We start from the raw sequence: 18839 nt of genomic DNA, 5'->3' as shown, positions 1-18839 counted from the left end.
TCTCTCTAACCTGAATATGTCTTCTTCTTTTTTTTAAATTTCAGGTATCAAAACCTGGAGACGTTCATCATCGATGTCAACTTGGTCTTTGATAACTGTGAAAAATTCAATGAAGACAATTCAGACATTGGTCGAGCTGGTCATAACATGAGGAAGTTCTTTGAGAAGCGCTGGACTGAGCTTCTGAAACAAACAAACTAAAACAAATAAAAAAAACACTTAAGATTAAAAAAAAAAAAAGTCTGTTCAGACTCTTCTCCAATACACCCATTCAACTTTTCGTACCGGAGCACCAGGTGTTACTTTTTATTTTGTGATGGAGAACGTGGCTTTGCAGGATGGTAGAAGAAGAAGCCAAATCCTTAATAAGGAACCTGTGGTGTGCTTAGGAGAGGTGTCACCTTGAAAAATAAAAAGTTGTTTAGGTGCACTGGATTTATTACAACAGGGATGAAAGCCCCAAAGAGTCCCAGAGAAATGGGGTGTCATAGTGCAATACCATTCCCTGTCTCAGAACACTGCACTGAATGAATCCTCAAAAATGTCAATGATGTGTCTGCGCTAGAATACTTTCCACTACTTGTAAATAGTTTGTTTTTGTTTATTTGGGTTTTTTTGTTCGTTTGTTATTTAATCGTATTATAGTGAATGTATTTAATTTTGTAATAATTATTTATGAATCAAGGTCCACTTCATTTTCTATGAAAAAGGAGGAATCAGCCGAACTGCTTTGACTTCTGAAAAGGAATGTGTTATTGTGTTATAATTTTTTTCTCTCTCTCTCTCCCAAATATCAAACAAAGCCAAGACAAAAAAAAAAGAAAAGGAAAAAAGAAAAAAAAAGAGCTGTTTACACTGTTCAGTGCTTTGGGGCATCGGAGGACTGTATTCAATTGTTCGATCTGTAAAACTGCATTTATTTACAGCAACTGCAGAGGAACAGTTAGGCTGTGGTGATTCATGTGTATATACTGTTTATTAATGTCTATATTATGTCTTGTTTGGAACAATGTGTAAAAATTGTTTAAGAATATTAAGATATTGTTTATGCCTTAGAATGATTGTAGCATTCTATTTTAGTGAACGTGATGAAAACATTATCATAAATATTGTTTGTACAGTATATACATATCCTCTGCAAACACTGTGGTATCCTTAATCTTGGTAGTGCCTACCCTTCCAACAGGGGCATGTAGGGGATGTTATCGTTTTTAGTTTTCATTCTTTATGATAATTATTTTTTTATATGATTTCAATCCAACAAGGCCTCCAAAGTTGGACAGTGACACAGAAATCATTCCTCCCCATAAATAATAATAACTAAAAAGAGAAAAAAAGGAACAACAAGCATTCAGTTATGCTTCCATGATACATTTCCTCACAATCTGCCACAATACAAGGACCTAAGGCCATTTTTAACCACTGTGTTGAACCTTGCTGTGTGTTGTGGCCTGATGGAGGCAGCTAGATTTTTTTGTACCCAAGTCAAAAGTACTTGAAGTTACTTTATTTAAGATATTGTGGAATAAAAGTATCATTCTTTTGTAGGAGCTTTATTTTTCACTAGTGTGTGGCACGGACCTATTAAAAGGATGTTTTTCAACGTAAGTGACTCAAACTGGTTTCATTTCAAGTCCGACCTGCAGCTGTAGAAGTGCGGTTTAACTCTTTATTCTGTCAAAGTGCGAGTCATATGTAAAGTTGCACGTGTGACCCGATTAAAGAGAAATTTATTTTGTTTGTGCTTTTAGCTAAATATCTGCAATTGTACTTTACATCGTGTTAAATGCCTCTTTCATGACCAGACTGTAAAATGTTTTCAGGATCCTGAGAAGCTGCTCTGAAACATACATTTTTCAAGGATCTCAGAAACGGTGTCTCAAAACTGAATTCAACTTAACATCTGTAAATTAACAATAAAATCCAGAAAGAGCAGATCCTTATTTGTCTCATCGAGTGGCAGATTGTCATAATCCAAGCAGCCAGGAACACACAGGCACAAATGTAATCTTCAAAAAAATGGGTTTTATTATACCCCCAAAAAGGACAAGACGATTACAAAAATTCAAAATAACAAAAAATAAAGTTTTTAAGAATCAAGTGGGCCCATAAAAGAGCTTAACTTAACAGAACGCTACTCAAAAGTCACTTAACAAAAACATAGCTCAACAAACTGACCTGCCCAAATGAGAAACAGCTCCAGTTATATAGCAAATGAATAAACCATTATATACACCAAAGGTGAAAACTAAAGAGATAACAGCTAACCATCATTCAAGAAGAACCCCATTCCCCCTGCATGATCACAATAGATGGTCCAGTCCACTTTATTGGCTTCTGCATTTATGATCACAGAAGCTTTAGAGCATAACGTAAACATAAGACAAAAGACCAAATGAATATTACCCAAGTATCTCAGTTGTGTGGTTGCATGCATCCATCACACAGATCATAAAATGAAGACCGTTAATAAAAAGGAAAGTTAAGTGTGCCGTACACAGTTGGCAAGTGCAAGTTTAGCAAGTGCCTATTCCCAAGGTTTCTATACATTTTATTCTTGTAGGGAAAATATTAATCATGAACCCTGCCGCACACTACAGTATGTATAGCCTGAGGCACTACACAGTTTAGACGCATACAGTTAGGTCCATAAGCATGTTGTTAATGACGTGTTTTGTAGTTTTACCTCTGTACATTACCAAACTCCAGATGTGACTTTCAGCTTTAATTCAAAAGGTTGTACAAAGGTTTTTACATGAAGTGCTGCGTAATTACAGCCATTTTTATACACAAGCCTTCATTGTCACATGCTTGAAAGTAATTGAGCAATTGACTGGTAACCAGTTTTCATAGCACTGTGAAGCCCATTCCCTCCTTTTCTTTTTTTCTTTCTTTCTTTTAATATTTATTTATTTTGAGGACAAATTAAGCAGATAAAAGATCTAGAACTGATTCAAAATTTTAAATTTGCATTTGGTGGTTGTTCACTGAAACTCTCAATTTGAGGTCCAGACCCAGTGGCGGTCCTAGCCTGTTTGGCGCCCTGGGCGAACACTCCCTCTGCCCCCCCCCCCCACACACACACACACACACAGCAGTTGTGGAGTGTGCAGCAGTTGAGATGTTTAAGCTCCAGGCTTTGTGTTCATACAAGTACCGTATTTCCCGGACTACAAAGCGCACCTGAATATTAGCCGCACAAGCTAAAATCAGGGGAAAATCCTGTTTTGTACATACTATAGCCGCACCTGACTAAAAGCCGCAGGTGTTTCAATGTTGACTTATCATATGTAAGAGAATATGCACAAAGGGAATTGTCAGGAAAGAGATGGCTGTTTGGAGACACACCCCTTTTATTAATATTTTGAAAAACAAGTTATGGGTACATATTTGCACAACTTTTTAGGTATATGTAAAAGTAGCGGTAATTACAAGTACGAAACATGTACTGTGCTTCATAAATGAGTAACAAATGTAGTACATAACAATAACCTACAGCACACCAGAAAAATAGATTCGGACTACCTTTTAGGCTCAAGAAAAGTCAGTCATTCACCACCATCTTCCTGCGCATTAAAACCACCAAAGTCCTCTTCTCCAGTGTCGGAAACGAACAGGCTCAGGGTGGCTTAGTCATCCACTCTCCGCTTCTCTCCTTCGTTGTCACTTTCAAAACCAAATAAATCCTCGTTGTCAGTGTCAGAGTCGAACACCCTCAGAAGGGCCGTGGCGGTGTCCTCCTCTCCATCATGCAGCAGTCCAGCCCTTCGAAATCCGTTGGTGATCGTGGATGTTTTCGCACTTTTCCACGCTGTCAGAATCCACCGGTGGAGTTGAGCATAACTTGCTTTTCGCAAGTTTATTGCCGCTCGTCATCCACGACTCCCGCTGAACGCATAGCGCTACTTTGAAGTTTGTTTTTCGCGCTACTTGTACGGCACTATGTTGCCTGGCGGATGGACATGTGACCAACATACCACTCTTGAACCCCGATACTGTGTGTCTGATTACATGCCCTTCCGCCAGGCAACGTAGTGCCGTACAACAGCGGAACAAACAAAACAAATCGTCTTACGATATCACAAAAATCCTGGACAATCCATAGAAAAGCCGCACCTGACTAAAAGCCGCAGGGTTCAAAGCTTGTGCAAAAAGTAGCGGCATAGCCCGACAATTACGGTATATATTAATATTCTTCATCATAAATGTTCAACACCGTTTCTTTAACCGATAGCTAGGAGAAATTACGGCAAATAAATAAGCCCATTTGAGAAAACAAAAGAAAAAAAAGAAAGAAAGGGGGATAGTTTAAATTTTAAAACACTTTACTTAAGGTAAAGATACAATATTATTCCTAATGAAGAAGCACCACGTCAAAAAAGTTGATGTCATTCCTCTGCTGTTGTTAAAATTCGGTTGATGGATCTGAAATGACAAAGATGAGGTCTTAGTGAAGAGAAAGTATTAGTAGCTACATCAACGCTGACCATTTAAAAAGACATCCACTCACAGAGTCAGTGTTTCAGGTCACTGGGAAATCCACTGCCGCTGATTTCGCTGTAACCTACAAAACAGGGTTTGATGCTTTAAAATTGGACTAACTTGTCAGCACCATTTAATTCAGCATTCCTGTGATTTTGGAGAATAAATGAATACCTGGCTGTCCATTGAGATGGCCGTAACTTGAACCGTTTGCCGGTGTGGTTTGATTGGAATGTAGTAGATGGCCACCTCTGCCGTCAGCGTAGTCTGTGCAGCGACGTTTTTCCGGTGGAAAGCCACTGTCACGTTCAAAATCTCTGTCAAAGTGGTGTCGCTTGCGGCTCTCCCCTTCCTCGCTGCTTACTGAGTCGGAGATGGAAGCAGAGGAAGCAGAAGAAGCTAGTCCATGGTTTGGTTTCCCCACCGCACTGCCGCTGGGCTTGGAGCTTGTGGGATAGTCCCTCAGAGATCCATTCCCATTAACATGAACTACGCTGCCGTCAGCGTAGTCTGTGCAGCGACGTTTTTCCGGTGGAAAGCCATTGTCATGTTCAAAGTCTCTGTCAGAGTGGTGTCGCTTGCAGCTCTCCCCTTCCTCTCTGCTTCTGTTTCTGTGGCTCCGAGCTGCGTCTGGGCTGTGCAGGTCGGGATCGCTGTCCCGATGTCTCTTCTTTTTCTTCTTCATTTCCGCAGCTCTGTCTGAATCTCCGTCAGAACTTCTACGGGATGATAGAGAACCAATGACATTGTTTAACAAAACCGAGATCAAGCTTTACAGCCAGCCTAAGACAGAAAAAGTGACCCATTATCAATAAAATGATGAAAATTCTTTACGTTTTTAAGAAAATAATAATACTGATAGTGAGCTTTAACCCCATATTATTTTCAAACAAAATCTAGCTTAAAACAAACACATTTCCTTCTGTTTTCATTAAAGGATCGAGAGAAAGATGGCAATACTCACCCACTCTCACGGTGTCTGTCTTTATCCTTTGATTTCTTCTTTTTCTTACTCTTTTTGTGTTTTTTAGTGTGGCGGGCATCAGAGCTGTCGTCCCTGTCTTTGCTGAGAGTCCTCTTGCGATTTTGATCCTCTTTGTCTGGAGAGGAAAGGCGAGCCCGTGGCGGGGAGCCCTTGAACTTGTTTGTTTCTGGTGCTGTAGAAGGTGAGAAATTTCCTTCCTTGTAGTCCCGTCTGTACCGGTGACGATCGTCGTCGCTTTCTCGTTCGTGACTCCTATCCCTGTTGTGTCTTTCTCTATCTCTGCCAGAGCTAGAGTACAGTCTTTGCCTGTCTCGGGAAGATCGTTTTTCATTGCAACTAGAACTAGGCTTGGACTGATACTGCTCCTTAGTATCCTTACGTCCTTCAGTCCCTGTTGTTGCACATTTATCTTGTGGTAGATCCTTGGCTTCATCCTTGCTTACGCTAACTTTCTGTGGAGCTGCAGAAGCCCCACTGGTGCTTTGAGAGCAGCCCGGCTGAGGGGGTAAGGCTGCAGGGTTGCCATCTTGCCCAGAAGAAGAAAGAGCGGAAGCAGATTCTTTAGCTGCAACAGAAGGGGTAGTTGTAGCAGTAGCTGAGGGTGAAGCGCTAACGGCGGAGGATTCTGTACAGTGAGGCAGGGGTTCAGATGGAGTTTTAGCCCTTGTGACAGGAGTGGAGAAATCCTGGCTTTCGTTAGCAGCAGGATGAATGCTCTGAGAAGAACTAGCCTGGGATGAGGCATCTTTGCTGGAAAAATAAAATACAAAAGCGATATGAGCAATGCTTTGTCACACTGGCAGAGAGGAAAGTCTGCACAGTTTTAAGATCACTCCTCTAAACTTAAAAATTTAAATGCATAAAATGGACAGCAGAGCAATAAGTTTTTTTTAGTTCAGTGTTAGGCTTACTTTGGTTGGCTATGGTCTCTGCCTATTCCATTAGCAACAGGAGCCGTAGACGTCAAACTGCCATGATTACTGCCAGAGATCTGATGTGCCCAAAATAAATAAAAGAAATATTAATAATATGTCCCTTTAAGAAAAACAAACAAAAACCCAAACAGACAAGCATTATGTGACGTAGGCTATGCACAGATACACCCACACACAGGTTGTTATCATCAGATTCCACATTTATTGAGAGTGTCCACGGAATTATAACAGAACACCGTCTGACAGCGGTCGGTTCCCGCAGCGTCTTCCTCCTCCACTCCTCTCCACCTCACTATATAAAAGGAAGGAAAACCACCATCAGTCCAAATCGCCATCAGCTGTTCTCATCAGCACCGCCCCGTTGAGCTCACTGCACCACTCCTCCCCTGCAGCCGCGCCCCGGACCACACCTCCGCCACATACCCCCACCGCCCGACTGAGGCCGGGGAGCCTTCCGGCCGAACCTACTCCCCCCCCCGCGAGCGAGAGAGGAAATCGGCCACCGCCATCTGCGCCCCCGGCCTATGGACCACCTTGAACTTAAAGGGCTGTAAAGCCAGATACCACCGGGTGATCCGGGCGTTGGCATCTTTCATGCGGTGGAGCCACTGCAGCGGGGCGTGGTCCGAGCAGAGGGTGAATGAGCGCCCCAGAAAGTAATAGCGAACGGAGTCGACCGCCCACCGGATAGCCAAGCACTCCTTCTCCACGGTGCTTTCCCGTCTTTCACGCTCTGCCAGCTTCCGGCTGATGTAAAGAATGGGACGGTCGGCCCCCCGCACCTACTGGGACAAAACGGCCCCCAGCCCCCTGTTCGAGGCGTCAGTCTGCAGAACAAAAGGGAGGGAAAAGTTAGGAGTGTGAAGCAGCAGCTCCCCACAGAGAGACTTTTTCACCTGCACAAACGCCGCCTGGCACGGCCCCATCCACTGAAACAGATCTGGAGCACCCTTCCGGGTAAGATCGGTTAAGGGGCTGGTCAGCTGCGCAAACCCTGGCACGAACCGGCGATAGTAACCTGCCAGCCCCAGAAACCGTCTCACCTCCTTTTTAGTCTTGGGTGCGGGCAGGATGCGATAGCCGCCGTCTTTTCCACCTGTGGACGCACCTGCCCGCCCCCCAAGTGGTACCCCAGATACTGTACCTCCCTCCGTCCAACCGCACACTTCTTCGGGTTGGCCGTGAGCCCCGCCCTCCTCAGGGACTCCAGGACCGCGGCCACCCGCTGCACATGCTTCGCCCAGGTGTCGCTATGGATAATCACGTCATCCAAGTAAGCTGCAGCATACGCAGCGTGCGGGCGCAGCACCCGGTCCATGAGGCGCTGGAAAGTGGCAGGGGCCCCGAACAAGCCGAACGGAAGCGTAACGAACTGGTACAACCCATACAGAGTGGAGAAGGCCGTTTTCGCCTTGGACTCGGCAGACAAGGGAATCTGCCAGTAGCCCTTGGTTAAGTCCAGTGTCGTGAAAAAACGGGCCGTGCCCAGCCGATCCAGGAGCTCGTCGACCCGGGGCATGGGATAAGCATCAAAACGTGACACTTCATTCACCTTGCGATAGTCGACACAGAACCGTATAGACCCATCCTTCTTCACCACCAGAACGATGGGGCTACACCAGGCGCTGTGCGACTCTTCGATCACTCCCATTCTCAGCATTTCAGCCAATTCCCTCTGCACAATTTGCCGTTTATGCTCAGGAAGCCTGTAGGGCCGTGAACGCACCGTCACGCCAGGCTGCGTTACAAAATGATGCTCAATGACAGACGTCCGGCCGGGCAGGGGGGAGAACACGTCAGCAAAACGCTGTTGTAACGCGACAACGTCCGCTCTCTGGGCCTGTGTGAGATGGTCATCACAAGGGAGGGAGGCGGGGATGACGGAATTTGGCACCTCCGGCCCCAACTCATCTCTCTCCTTAACCAGGCTCACCAGCGACGCGGATTCAACCTCTCTCCATTTTTTAAGGAGATTGAGGTGATAAATCTGCGTGGCCCCACCCCTGTCCGACCGAGCGACCTCATAGTCAACGTCCCCGACACGCCGTGTGACCACAAAGGGCCCTTGCCACTTGGCGAGCAACTTTGAGCTGGAGGAAGGGAGTAACACAAGCACTTTGTCTCCCGGTGAAAATTGCCTGAGTCTAGCCCCTCTGTTATACAGGCGCTGCTGACGCTGCTGAGCCTGGAGCAAATTCTCCCGTGACAACCTCCCCAAAGTGTGGAGTTTCGCTCTCAGGTCCAGCACGTACTGAATCTCATTCTTGGCGGGGCTCGGACCGTCCTCCCAGCTTTCTTTAATCAGGTCGAGCACCCCACGTGGCCTCCTGCCGAACAGCAGTTCAAAGGGAGAAAATCCCGTGGAGGCCTGGGGCACCTCCCGCACTGCGAATAACAGAGGGTCTAGCCAGCGGTCCCAATTGTGTTCATCCTCGTTAATGAACTTACGAATCATAGACTTCAAAGTCTTATTCAGCCGCTCCACCAGCCCGTCCGTCTGAGGGTGGTAGACGCTGGTCCGAATAGATTTAATGTCCAGTAATTCGTACAGTTCCCGCAGTGTACGAGACATAAACGACGTGCCCTGGTCAGTCAGTATCTCTTTCAGGATTCCGACTCGGGAGATGACCTGAAACACCACTCTTTGCAGAGATGGTGCGCAGCAGGACTGCTTCCGGGTACCACGTTGCATAATCCACCAGGACTAACACAAAGCGGTAGCCGCGTGCACTCCGGTGAAACGGCCCGATGAGGTCCATGCCAATGCGCTCGAACGGGACCTCTATGAGTGGAAGCGGACGCAAAGGCACTTTTGGTATGGCCGGCTGATTAACAAGTTGGCAGTCCGGGCAGGACGCGCACCAGCGGCGCACATCCGCTCGGATGCCTGGCCAATAAAATCGGGCCGTTATTCGCTCCAGAGTTTTTTCGTATCCCATGTGCCCTGCCATGGGGTTATAATGAGCCGCCTGGAAAATCGTTTCCCGGCGGCCCTGCGGCACCAACAGCTGGGTGTGTGTCACCACCTGCTCCAGTGGGAAATCGCCCGTGGGGGGAACTTCCGGAGCCGGCGGGGCTTCCCGTGAAGGACCCGCCGTCTCCCCCTCCCCAGAGTCAGTGTTGGACGGCCCCGCGTCACCGCTGAGCGCCGCGCAGACGCTACATGCTACTAACGGTCGTGATCGCACCCCCGCGTACTGTCCCAACAGATGATGAAACCCCGGCCAATTCGTGCCCAGAATTAGGGGATGCGACAGGCGCGGGCTAACCGCAGCCGTTACTCTATGCGTTTTGCCCTTATACTTTAATAACAGCGGCACTATGGGATACCTGTGAACATCACCATGAACACACCTCACCTCCACCCATTCTGCCTCCAGCAATGCCCCGGGGCGAACCAAACCTTGGTGCACGAGGGTCTGCGTGCAGCCTGTGTCCACCAAAGCATGGCGTATACCCCCTCGAGTCCTTACCTGAATGCTGTATGTCCCTCCCGGACCGGGAGAGGGCGCTGAAGCACCGGCAACGTGGAACACCTGCCCCACCTCCATCAGAGGACAGTCCCTCCTCAGGTGTCCCGGCTGTCCGCACTTCCAGCACTCCTGCCCCGGCATCTGTGCTGTTCTCCGTGGCTCAGGGGCAGCACTGCTCATGTCCGATCCCTGGGAAGGCACAAACGCAGCAAAAGGATTAGTGGGGCTCAGCGCCGGCGCCCGCTCTGCCTGCCCTAGTGCAGGCACCCGGCGCTTTGGTGCCGGCACCGGGGCTTGTCTGTTCGGCCTCCGGCCGCTGTCCCCGGGCTCCCCCGCTCTAGCGGCAAGGTGGTCCTCCGCCAACGTAACCGCCACCTCCAGACTCGCGGGACGGTGGCACCTGACCCATCTCGCCGTCTCCGCAGGCAGCGTCTCGCCCTCTGATGATCCCGGCTGCAGCCAGCGTACGGCCGCGTCATGCAGCTTCCGGGCCCAAGCAAACGGCCGATCCGCCGCAGCCAGCCGACAGGCCCGGAACCGCCGGCGGTGATCTTCAGCGGTGAGCCCCAACCTGTCCACCACCACCCGGCTCACGTCCTGGAAGCTGCCCCTCGAGGCCGGCGGCAGACTCAGGGCCGCCGTCCGAGCCTCCCCCGACAGCAGAGGAAGCAAACGCGGAGCCCACTCCACCTGCGGCCACTGGCAGGCCTCCGCCGTGGCACGAAAAGTCTCCAGAAAGACCTGGGGGTCGTCCCCGTCCCCCATCCGGGGCACCACCACCGACAGCGGCGGGGACTTCGGCGGGGCAGCGGCGCCAACCAGCCGCTCCAGAACCAGAGTCTGCCGGTCCGTCTGCTCCTGCAGCGCAGCCAGGTGAGCTCGCTGGGCTGCCGCATGGTCGTGGCTCATCTTCGCCATCTCCGCCAGCATCTGCGCCAGAAGCTGCAAAGGCTGGGCGGGCGGCGCAGCCTGCGGGTCGGACATCCCCACACCGGCAGGCTCCTGGGTTTCGACACCACTTGTGACGTAGGCTATGCACAGATACACCCACACACAGGTTGTTATCATCAGATTCCACATTTATTGAGAGTGTCCACGGAATTATAACAGAACACCGTCTGACAGCGGTCGGTTCCCGCAGCGTCTTCCTCCTCCGCTCCTCTCCACCTCACTATATAAAAGGAAGGAAAACCACCATCAGTCCAAATCGCCATCAGCTGTTCTCACCAGCACCGCCCCGTTGAGCTCACTGCACCACTCCTCCCCTGCAGCTGCGCCCTGGACCACACCTCTGCCACACATTATAAAAATAAAGACAAGATTTACCTTGTCAGGGCCGCTGTGTCCATTCACTTTGTGATGACCATTGTGGCTGGATTTGAAGTCTCCATACGTTTGTCCATTTAATCCATTGCCATTATGGTTCACTCCTGACTTCCCATTGATAATTCTCCCAAAACCGCCAAAGACATTTCCTGTGTCTTTATTTTCATTAGGATGAGACTTGGATGAACTGCCGTTATCCAGAGTGCCACAGTTCTCTTGGTCTGATTCCTCTGAAGACTCTTGGCTGTACGGCACCAGGAAGGACGCCCCGTTTCCTACAGGGTTCTGATCCCCATTACTGAAAGGCATGCCGCTGACTTGGTTTAGTGGACCCTCAGTAGCTGAGGGTGAAGCGCTAACAGCGGAGGATTCTGTACAGTGAGGCAGGGGTTCAGATGGAGTTTTAGCCCTTGTGACAGGAGTGGAGAAATCCTGGCTTTCATTAGCAGCAGGATGAAAGGCATGCCGCTGACTTGGTTTAGTGGACGCGGAATAAAACGAACGTCTGGTTGGACGTCTGAGGTAGACTGTGAGGAGGACAAAGAGCTGGAGGAGGACAAAGAGCTGGAGGAACTGCTGGCGGAGGACGGCTTGCAGTAAGAGGAGGAAGAAGCAGATGGGCAAATTGGTTTGCTTAGCCCAACTGAAAATGAAAGCTTCTGTTGTTTGTCGCTCTCTGGAATCATTGTGGGCCGGCTTACTGAGTGGGAGATGGAAGCAGAGGAAGCGGAAGAAGCTAGTCCATGGTTTGGTTTCCCCACCGCACTGCCGCTGAAGAGAACTCTGAAGGAACAAGAAGTCACAACAACAGGTTTTTAGAACAGAAACACTGGGTTTAACAAAACAACAACATTATCAGTACCCTCAGGTGAGGAAGTACCTTGTTCATGTGTGGTGGCAGCTGGGGGCCTATGAAGCCAACACTGTTGTGATGCATGGTGGCGATGGTGCGTGGGATCACCACCGGCCGGGGAGATGACTGACCAGATATGCCAGCGTTATGGTTCAAGTGGCTGTAGTCCCCAGTTTTTTTCACATCTGTGCACCTGATCACATGGAAAAAAGAATATTAACCATGACAAAGCATCAACATTATAAAATTAGGTTATAATAATACATTTTCTACAAGAAAAGTGGGAATAAACATGTCTACATTATTAAATAATGATGGGAAAAGTTCTACTGAAGGAATAAGCCTAGAATGTTTAAAAATACCGATGTTTACTCACTTGATGTAGAAGAGGACATATGCCTGCTGGTTTAGGACGGTCCTAATGTCACTGACTAACACGGACGAGTCATTCATCTGAAACCAGTGCCCATTGCTGGCCTGTGAGACAGAATGAGAGAGATGTGACACAGCAGATTCGGTTTCTGAATTGAATTTGAGCTAAAAAGAAGAATCTTATGGTTATATAGGGGTCTTTTTTTCTTTCTTTCAATGCATACAAAGTATTTTTCTCTGTTTGTGTAAACGGAGGCGGAAGGCTGGTTTTACTTCCACAGTGGGTTTTGTGCGAAGGAAGGAAACCTTCCTCCAAACGGACAGAGCAGTGGAGCCGCCAAGGGAAAGCACACGAATAAAATCTGTATAATTAAAATATAATTTATTATATTTAAATAGTTAAAAATGTAAAATGAATTAAAACAACCTTGGCCAAGGGGTAACACAATAAAAATCAATAAAACACAACATTAAAAGTCCAGTGGCCTGCGCCACGACCTAAAAGTCCCAGAGAGCTAAGAAATCCAGCGAAGTAGTATAAAAAGGGAAACCCAGCGGAGTCCTCTCCTTCCTTTCCGCATTCGCGTCCCGATATGCTGGAGAAAGGGAGGAGCGGCAGTCACTATTCTTCTAGACAGTTTTATTTCATAAAAAGGGATAAGTCAGAGACTTACCCCGGGTGGGCAGAGCTCTCAACTCCGCCCGCCGCTTCTTTAAAACTGCAAATCGGCACAGCCGTCTCGTGCCTTCCGCTGGTGCTGTCTCCGCTCTCCCCGCTGGTGTTGTCACTCCCCGCTGGCGATTTCGAGCCTCCAGCCCGAAGCCGAGGCCCTCAGCCTCTAGCCTTCAAGCGCAGCCGTCAATCACAGCTCTACAGCCCAAGCCTTCTCTCCATATCTCTGGCTCGGCTTCTCAGTCACTCCGGTCACTCTCTCTCGTCCCTTCTGCTTCGAGCCTCCAGCCCGAAGCCGAGGCGCTCAGCCTCTAGCCTTCGAGCGCAACTCCTCAAAGCAAAGTTTTCCTTCTTCACTCGTCCTCAAAAAGCGCTCCTTTCTGTCGTCTACCCAGCCCTCTTATTGGCCTCTCTGGTACCTCTCAGGTGAAATCAAGTTAGTAATCAGATAGGGTGGAGTCTTTACAGGACAGTTGTTCAATTAAATAAGATAAAAACATGCAATAGAACTCATACAAACAAACCCAATATACAATATTAAACAGATAAAACATTGCAAAACATGCACAGTAAAAACTCCAAATAACTTGTCCCGTTTCACCCCGTGACATTTGCATTCAGTTTTCTGCTAAAATGTGTTGTTTATGGTGTGTGTTTGTTTGTACTAAGCAACAGCAGCATTCAAAGAGATTCGGGCACAGCCAGTACCTTAATATAGCAGAAATAGTGTCCAGCATGACAACTCAATCCAGAGTGAACCAGCACAGCATACAGCCTGTAGAGCTGGGGCTCCCCGTGGGACTGAGACATGAAGGGCCGCAGATCCAGATGCTCCAAATACTTCACATCCTGATGACCACCAAACAAAAAATTTCGTCACGTCATCACTGAACAACCGGATAGCCAGTGGCGGTCCTAGCCTATTTGGCGCCCTGGGCGAACACTTGCACTGCTGTAACTGGAGCCTCGTCGTCTCGTCTCTCTTTATACTGGACTGTAGCGGAGATGACAATAAAGTTTACTTTGACTTCAGCAGCAAGCAGGTGCACCGAGGGCTCTCGCGCTCACTTTTCGTGTATAGCATTTCGAAAAAACATCGGTGCAAATTATAAGTCTGTATTATAATGTCTGGTGTTTTCGTGTTTGTTGGTTTGTTTTTATTTTGTTTTATTTTGCGAGTTGGTTATTGGATGCTGCTCCAGCCAGCCAGAGAATCCCCCGCCGCCCCGCCCTCTCCTCTCTGCGCCGCAAGCAGCAGGCGTAGGGGTGGGTTTTTATAATCGATTCATCGATTAAAATCGATTCTGGCTTGGATAACGTAAAATCGATTCATTAAAATCCTGAATCGATGTTTTAATATAAATTTATTTTGCCCAAAATGCCAGAATCTCAGGTGAAATCTCACAAAATTTCAAGAACCAGCAAAGAGTTAAGACAGTAAATGAGAGCAGGTACACGGATTCTGCACATAGACTTAAACACACAGCGCGACCCGCGGATCAGAATCAGTTAGATGTCGCCTTTCTCACAGTCGGGGCTGAAAGCCGACAGCTCGCTGATTCTGATCTGTCGGCGGGTCCGCGCTTTGTGTTCACACCCTTTATGCGCTGATTCTAAAGCTGTTAGTTTGATCTCTCTCCAAACAGTATTGACCGAACCAGCAGCAAAAGAAGATCCAAACGCTTCACATAAACATCATCGTGAATTCACTCTGACTTTTACTGTTTTGCTTCCACCGCGATGCACAGCTCTCTCTCTCTGTACTTCAAGAACAGTTTCCCTTTCTTCATTAATCTCTTGCTTGTTACGCACAAATCTACTGTTGTTTACAGTGCTGTCGGCTGCTGTTTTTTTTCCCTTTTACATTCTTTCGAAAAGAAAACCTCATTTCTGCTGTTCAATACTGAACAAATTTAAACTTTTTAAAATTATTCAAAATGCAAAACGCTTAACCGTGTCTCTAATAAAACCGCTGTAACATCAGAGGTAATGTTCATATGTTGATTAATGGTTTTCTTTCGTTTTTGATGTACTGCAGAATATTTTTATAAAATTCCAGGCCAGGAAAATCACCATCATGTTTTTCTGTGTTTTATCTTCAGCTACTTTGACACAAAAGCATCTGCTGTGACGCTTACACCTGGACCTTGTGAATCGGAATTGAATCGATTCTAGAAATCAGTGACGATACCCAGCCCTAAGCAGGCGCACCTCGCAAACGAAGGGCGTCCTTACTCCCAGCAAATGGGCGATAGAAAACTGATCGGTGCCTATGCCATTCCCAATCCGGTTGTTCAGTCTGACGTCACTAGCCGTGTCTGGACCTAAACTCCGCTGCAGGTCTATATATCAAACGATCACTATGGCATTACTGAGAGTTGAAAAACTGTCTAAAGTCTTTCATCTTTAATAAAATGATCAGCGTTCTGCTCTACCAGGTGTAACAATTGAGTTTAACATCCAGGCATCCATGAAAACGGAATTTATGACATTTAACGGAGTTAGAAGTTAGCAGGGAGTTAGCTCGCTAGCTTCGATCTAAATACAATATAGCATGTCCTGACTGTGGGGTTTTGGAAACAAATTAAAACATACAGCTCTGTTATCACTTCCAGCATAAATGAAGACAGAAAACTAAACAGCAGTGACGTTTGTAGGGCTACTGAATTTGGGCTAGCTGGTATATAATGATGTGCTACGTGACCGCTAGCGACACAGCTATGTTAGCATAATATAAACAAGCTAACTTTTTTTCCACTCGATAAAAGTTAACGTGAGTGTTCTTGGTGGTCAGGAACAAATGTAATCGCATGGCAGGATGCTGTAAAAGGACCACACTTCAGCCAGGAGAACAACTGAGATAATCCATCCATAATACGAGGTTAGTCATTCATATACTGCTGCATGGGCTGGGCTGTAGTTACATCCTAAGGTTTTAAAAACTGAGCTTAAATGATTAGCGGTAATAAAAGACGAGGGAGGTCAACAATGATCACTGACTGTTTTAGGAGCTTTTTGAGATTAAATAGAAGAAAATACATAACATTAAACATGTTAACAACACAAAAGCCATATTAAAGGCAGACTACTTTAGGCCCGGAAGTAGGATTCGTCGTGTCATCATTGAACAACCGGATATGCGCTGGCTGACGTCGGCAGTGGCGTGTCTAGAAAATTTTTGTTGGGGGGGGGGGGCCAGGTAGGGGCACAGATTTGGAGAAGGGTGGCAGATGTAATTGGCAGATAATGTTAAAAACAATTCTACCAACCGTTAACCATAATTCAATAACCCTGTAAACCTAATAACCAAATGCGCTTTTAACTCTTATTAGAATGAGATTTTAACCACTACGGTGCAAAGTTTTTAGATACTGCGTTGATAAAGTACAAGAGATACAATCAGTCAGTGTTTACTCAGCATTCAAGGACATCAATATTTGCATAGTATTTTTACTGACATGTAGTGCACATGTTTTGGGCAAAAACATTTTTGAATATTAAAATACGAACATTTTTAACATACAATTGGCAAATTAGCCAATGCCAATGCAAAACCAATGCCTGTTAAAAAAAAGAAGATAATCTTCTCACAAACTGGTGTTTGATTTTGAAATAGGAAAAAAGTGGGGAAACAAATGAAAAGACTAACATTTGAATAAAACCTGAAAGCACGTAAATACATTCTATGCTGCCTTATGGTAAACTTTGGTAATATTAATGTATAAAGAACAACACTGGCTGATGATGAAATACAGTCAGCTGGCATGGTGACACTGCCAGTATTAACCTGCAGGGCTGGACTGGGACAGAAAATTGGGCATTTTGACTACAGACTGGCCCACCAGGTATTAAAGCCATAAAGACTTTGAATGAAAACAAGTGCTGTTGTGACAGTGATATACACTGTCTTTTTGGTATATGTTTGATTTCTATACATTTTACATCAGATAAAAACTTTGTTCGCAAGATTCAGATAATTATTTAATAAAAGCTAAATATTTTAAATGAGAATAATAAGAAAAGTATTTCTTTGTGCCCCCCTCTCCCTGTTAATGCCCTACCTGGCCCCCTAGCAACACTTTGCTAGAGCCGCCCCTGCACAGTTACCAGCTGTCAGCTACATAGAAAAGGATCCTGGTGTTATTTGTCTCTCAGAAACAGTTCATAACTTCCCTTCAACTCATTCATGTCGCCTAAAAGGTAAACCTGTTTCTCCATCACTGTTCAGCTCTGATGATCCAGTAAGGACATCTCCTGGTTTCATCCTCATGTTTCCCTCTCACCACATATCCAAACCGACATCATGACCAGCAGCTTTTACAGCTGTGCCTCCAGCAAACATCAGCTGATACTAGAAATTAATATTAAATACATTCTAACAACAGCTGATCAAGCTTAAACGTGCTGCTGTTGTTTACCGCGACATCCGCTGGTTTCCTGTTTCTGGCGCAAAGTGGGCGATAAACAAACAAGAGAGACATCAGCTGATCATTGATCAGTTTCATGATTGAAGTAGCAATAGAAGAGGCAGCTGTAAAGACAGAATAACTCCAGCTTTGTGTCTTTTTCCATCCTAGCTGAAGTACGGGACAAACTGCGTCTCTTCTCAGCTCAATACGAAACACATAATATTTTCTCTGAATGAGGGACCATTCCATTTTTTAAGGAGCTGTTGGCAACTCTACTAACTAACCTTATGAATAAAACAAAGTTCACTATCAGTAACATCATAGCAACCGAACAGCTGTATAGAAACTCCTCATGCTAGCTCAGGCAGTATGAGGTATTGTAACTGACTGTAAAAAGTCAGCACAACGAAAATAAACTGCACCTAAACTTGGTTTATATCAGACCCAGATAGACTGCAGGTCATAACTTCTTACCTGAAGTTCAGTTCACCTGACACTTGGACCGGCGGCTGCCTCGTGTCTCTCCTCCTGCCTCACCTTCCCTCATCCACCTGTTGCCTCTGTGGAAGCTCTCCCATAGCCACCACCAAACAACAGTTATTTTTACACATAACCAGCATCTGGTCAATCCACCACTTCTCATTGTTCATGCCGTTACAAATAAATAAATAAATAAATAAATAAATAAGTCATCAGCCCACCATGCAAACGTCCGATGGCTAGTCCAGCTATGTTAACTTGTTAATCTTTCGCCGAAAAAATGTTTTCTGCGGTGCTGTCTTTCGTGCTTGGCTCTCCTACCTTTGCTAACATGATGCGCATAGTGCAGAAGCCGGTGCTGCATTCACTTACCCTCGGATATCTGAGCTTCACTGTGAAACCATAATCGTACATTTGATATTTCATTTATTGTTTTAGCTTTGGGGTGGCTGGTTGGGGGTGGTGGCCTGTGCCCCCCCAGGCCACCCCGCTGGACACGCCACTGGACACGCCACTGGACATCGGGGCAGCATGAGTACAAGCAATTTTTTATTTTTATTTTTATTTTTTTTTACCGATGCCCGTGATGCCGCCCCCCACCACGATGCCGCCCCGGGCAACCGCCCGTGTCTAAAACCGCTACTGTCCAGGCCATAATTAGGCTGAATAACAAATATAAACCAGTCGAGGTAGAAAACAAACAAACCCACAAGCTGCTTCATTCTTAAAAAGACTGAATGTGCTGACCAGCTCAACAACACCAAAAGGCCTGAATGATCATTGGAAATGGCTACAGTGGGTGGTACAGAATTCCTTAGGTTAAGAAGAAAGTCTTTAAAACATCAAAACAA

General features: G+C 46.4%; 3 protein-coding genes across 19 annotated transcripts in view; 1 reads left to right on the top strand and 2 right to left on the bottom strand.

Annotated features, from left to right (window-relative positions):
* The window catches only part of baz2ba (bromodomain adjacent to zinc finger domain, 2Ba), a 68460-nt gene extending 66852 nt beyond the window's left edge, over positions 1-1608 (top strand). For all 14 annotated transcript variants that reach the window (XM_086290664.1, XM_086290717.1, XM_086290704.1 and 11 more), the window contains one exon: positions 45-1608. In XM_086290664.1, the coding sequence (XP_086146790.1) occupies positions 45-201 (157 nt within the window). In that variant the 3' untranslated portion in view covers positions 202-1608. The remainder of the gene's footprint in view (positions 1-44) is intronic.
* A 1657-nt stretch (positions 1609-3265) lies between these two features.
* Positions 3266-10955, bottom strand: LOC147339209 (uncharacterized). The gene is made up of 6 exons (XM_086290593.1): positions 9876-10955; positions 6379-6458; positions 5447-6217; positions 4657-5201; positions 4511-4564; positions 3266-4425 (listed from the first exon to the last, which is right to left on the bottom strand). Exons 1-5 carry the CDS (start codon positions 10953-10955, stop codon positions 4515-4517), a joined length of 2526 nt encoding a protein of 841 aa, XP_086146719.1. The 3' UTR covers positions 3266-4425; positions 4511-4514.
* On the bottom strand, positions 10920-18298 carry LOC147339208 (ubiquitin carboxyl-terminal hydrolase 42-like). 4 transcript variants are annotated; one of them, XM_086290626.1, is made up of 6 exons: positions 18210-18298; positions 17983-18079; positions 12431-13948; positions 12082-12247; positions 11202-11984; positions 10920-11046 (listed from the first exon to the last, which is right to left on the bottom strand). In XM_086290626.1, exons 3-6 carry the CDS (start codon positions 12505-12507, stop codon positions 11044-11046), a joined length of 1029 nt encoding a protein of 342 aa, XP_086146752.1. In that variant the 5' UTR covers positions 12508-13948; positions 17983-18079; positions 18210-18298; the 3' UTR covers positions 10920-11043. The 4 variants fall into 4 exon arrangements, with proteins under 4 accessions (XP_086146752.1, XP_086146745.1, XP_086146737.1 ...); XM_086290619.1 differs by lacking the exon at positions 10920-11046 and having other exon boundaries at positions 11059-11984; positions 12431-12531; positions 13101-13948; XM_086290611.1 differs by lacking the exon at positions 10920-11046 and having other exon boundaries at positions 11059-11984; positions 12431-13518; positions 13808-13948.
* Between the last annotated feature and the right edge of the window lie 541 nt (positions 18299-18839).

This window comes from Aulonocara sp. 'chitande type north' Nkhata Bay, linkage group LG1 (assembly GCF_057382095.1).
Source record: "Aulonocara sp. 'chitande type north' Nkhata Bay isolate Kocher_YH1m ecotype deep benthic linkage group LG1, A_spYH_male_GT1.1, whole genome shotgun sequence".
Classification (NCBI taxonomy): Eukaryota; Metazoa; Chordata; class Actinopteri; order Cichliformes; family Cichlidae; genus Aulonocara; species Aulonocara sp. 'chitande type north' Nkhata Bay.
This window is presented reverse-complemented; position numbering and strand designations above follow the sequence as displayed.

Excerpts from the sequence above, each read along its gene's own strand:
- LOC147339209 (XM_086290593.1), bottom strand. The coding sequence starts at position 10,955 with ATGTGGAATCTGATGATAACAACCTGTGTGTGGGTGTATCTGTGCATA. Across the intron at positions 6,459-9,875 it reads GAGGGACATACAGCATTCAG|ATCTCTGGCAGTAATCATGG; the intron begins GTAAGGACTCGA and ends TGGGCACATCAG. Across the intron at positions 4,565-4,656 it reads CCATCTCAATGGACAGCCAG|GTTACAGCGAAATCAGCGGC; the intron begins GTATTCATTTAT and ends CCTGTTTTGTAG.
- LOC147339208 (XM_086290619.1), bottom strand. The coding sequence starts at position 12,507 with ATGAATGACTCGTCCGTGTTAGTCAGTGACATTAGGACCGTCCTAAAC. Across the intron at positions 12,248-12,430 it reads TATGTCCTCTTCTACATCAA|GTGCACAGATGTGAAAAAAA; the intron begins GTGAGTAAACAT and ends CCATGTGATCAG. Across the intron at positions 11,985-12,081 it reads TGCCACCACACATGAACAAG|AGTTCTCTTCAGCGGCAGTG; the intron begins GTACTTCCTCAC and ends TTGTTCCTTCAG.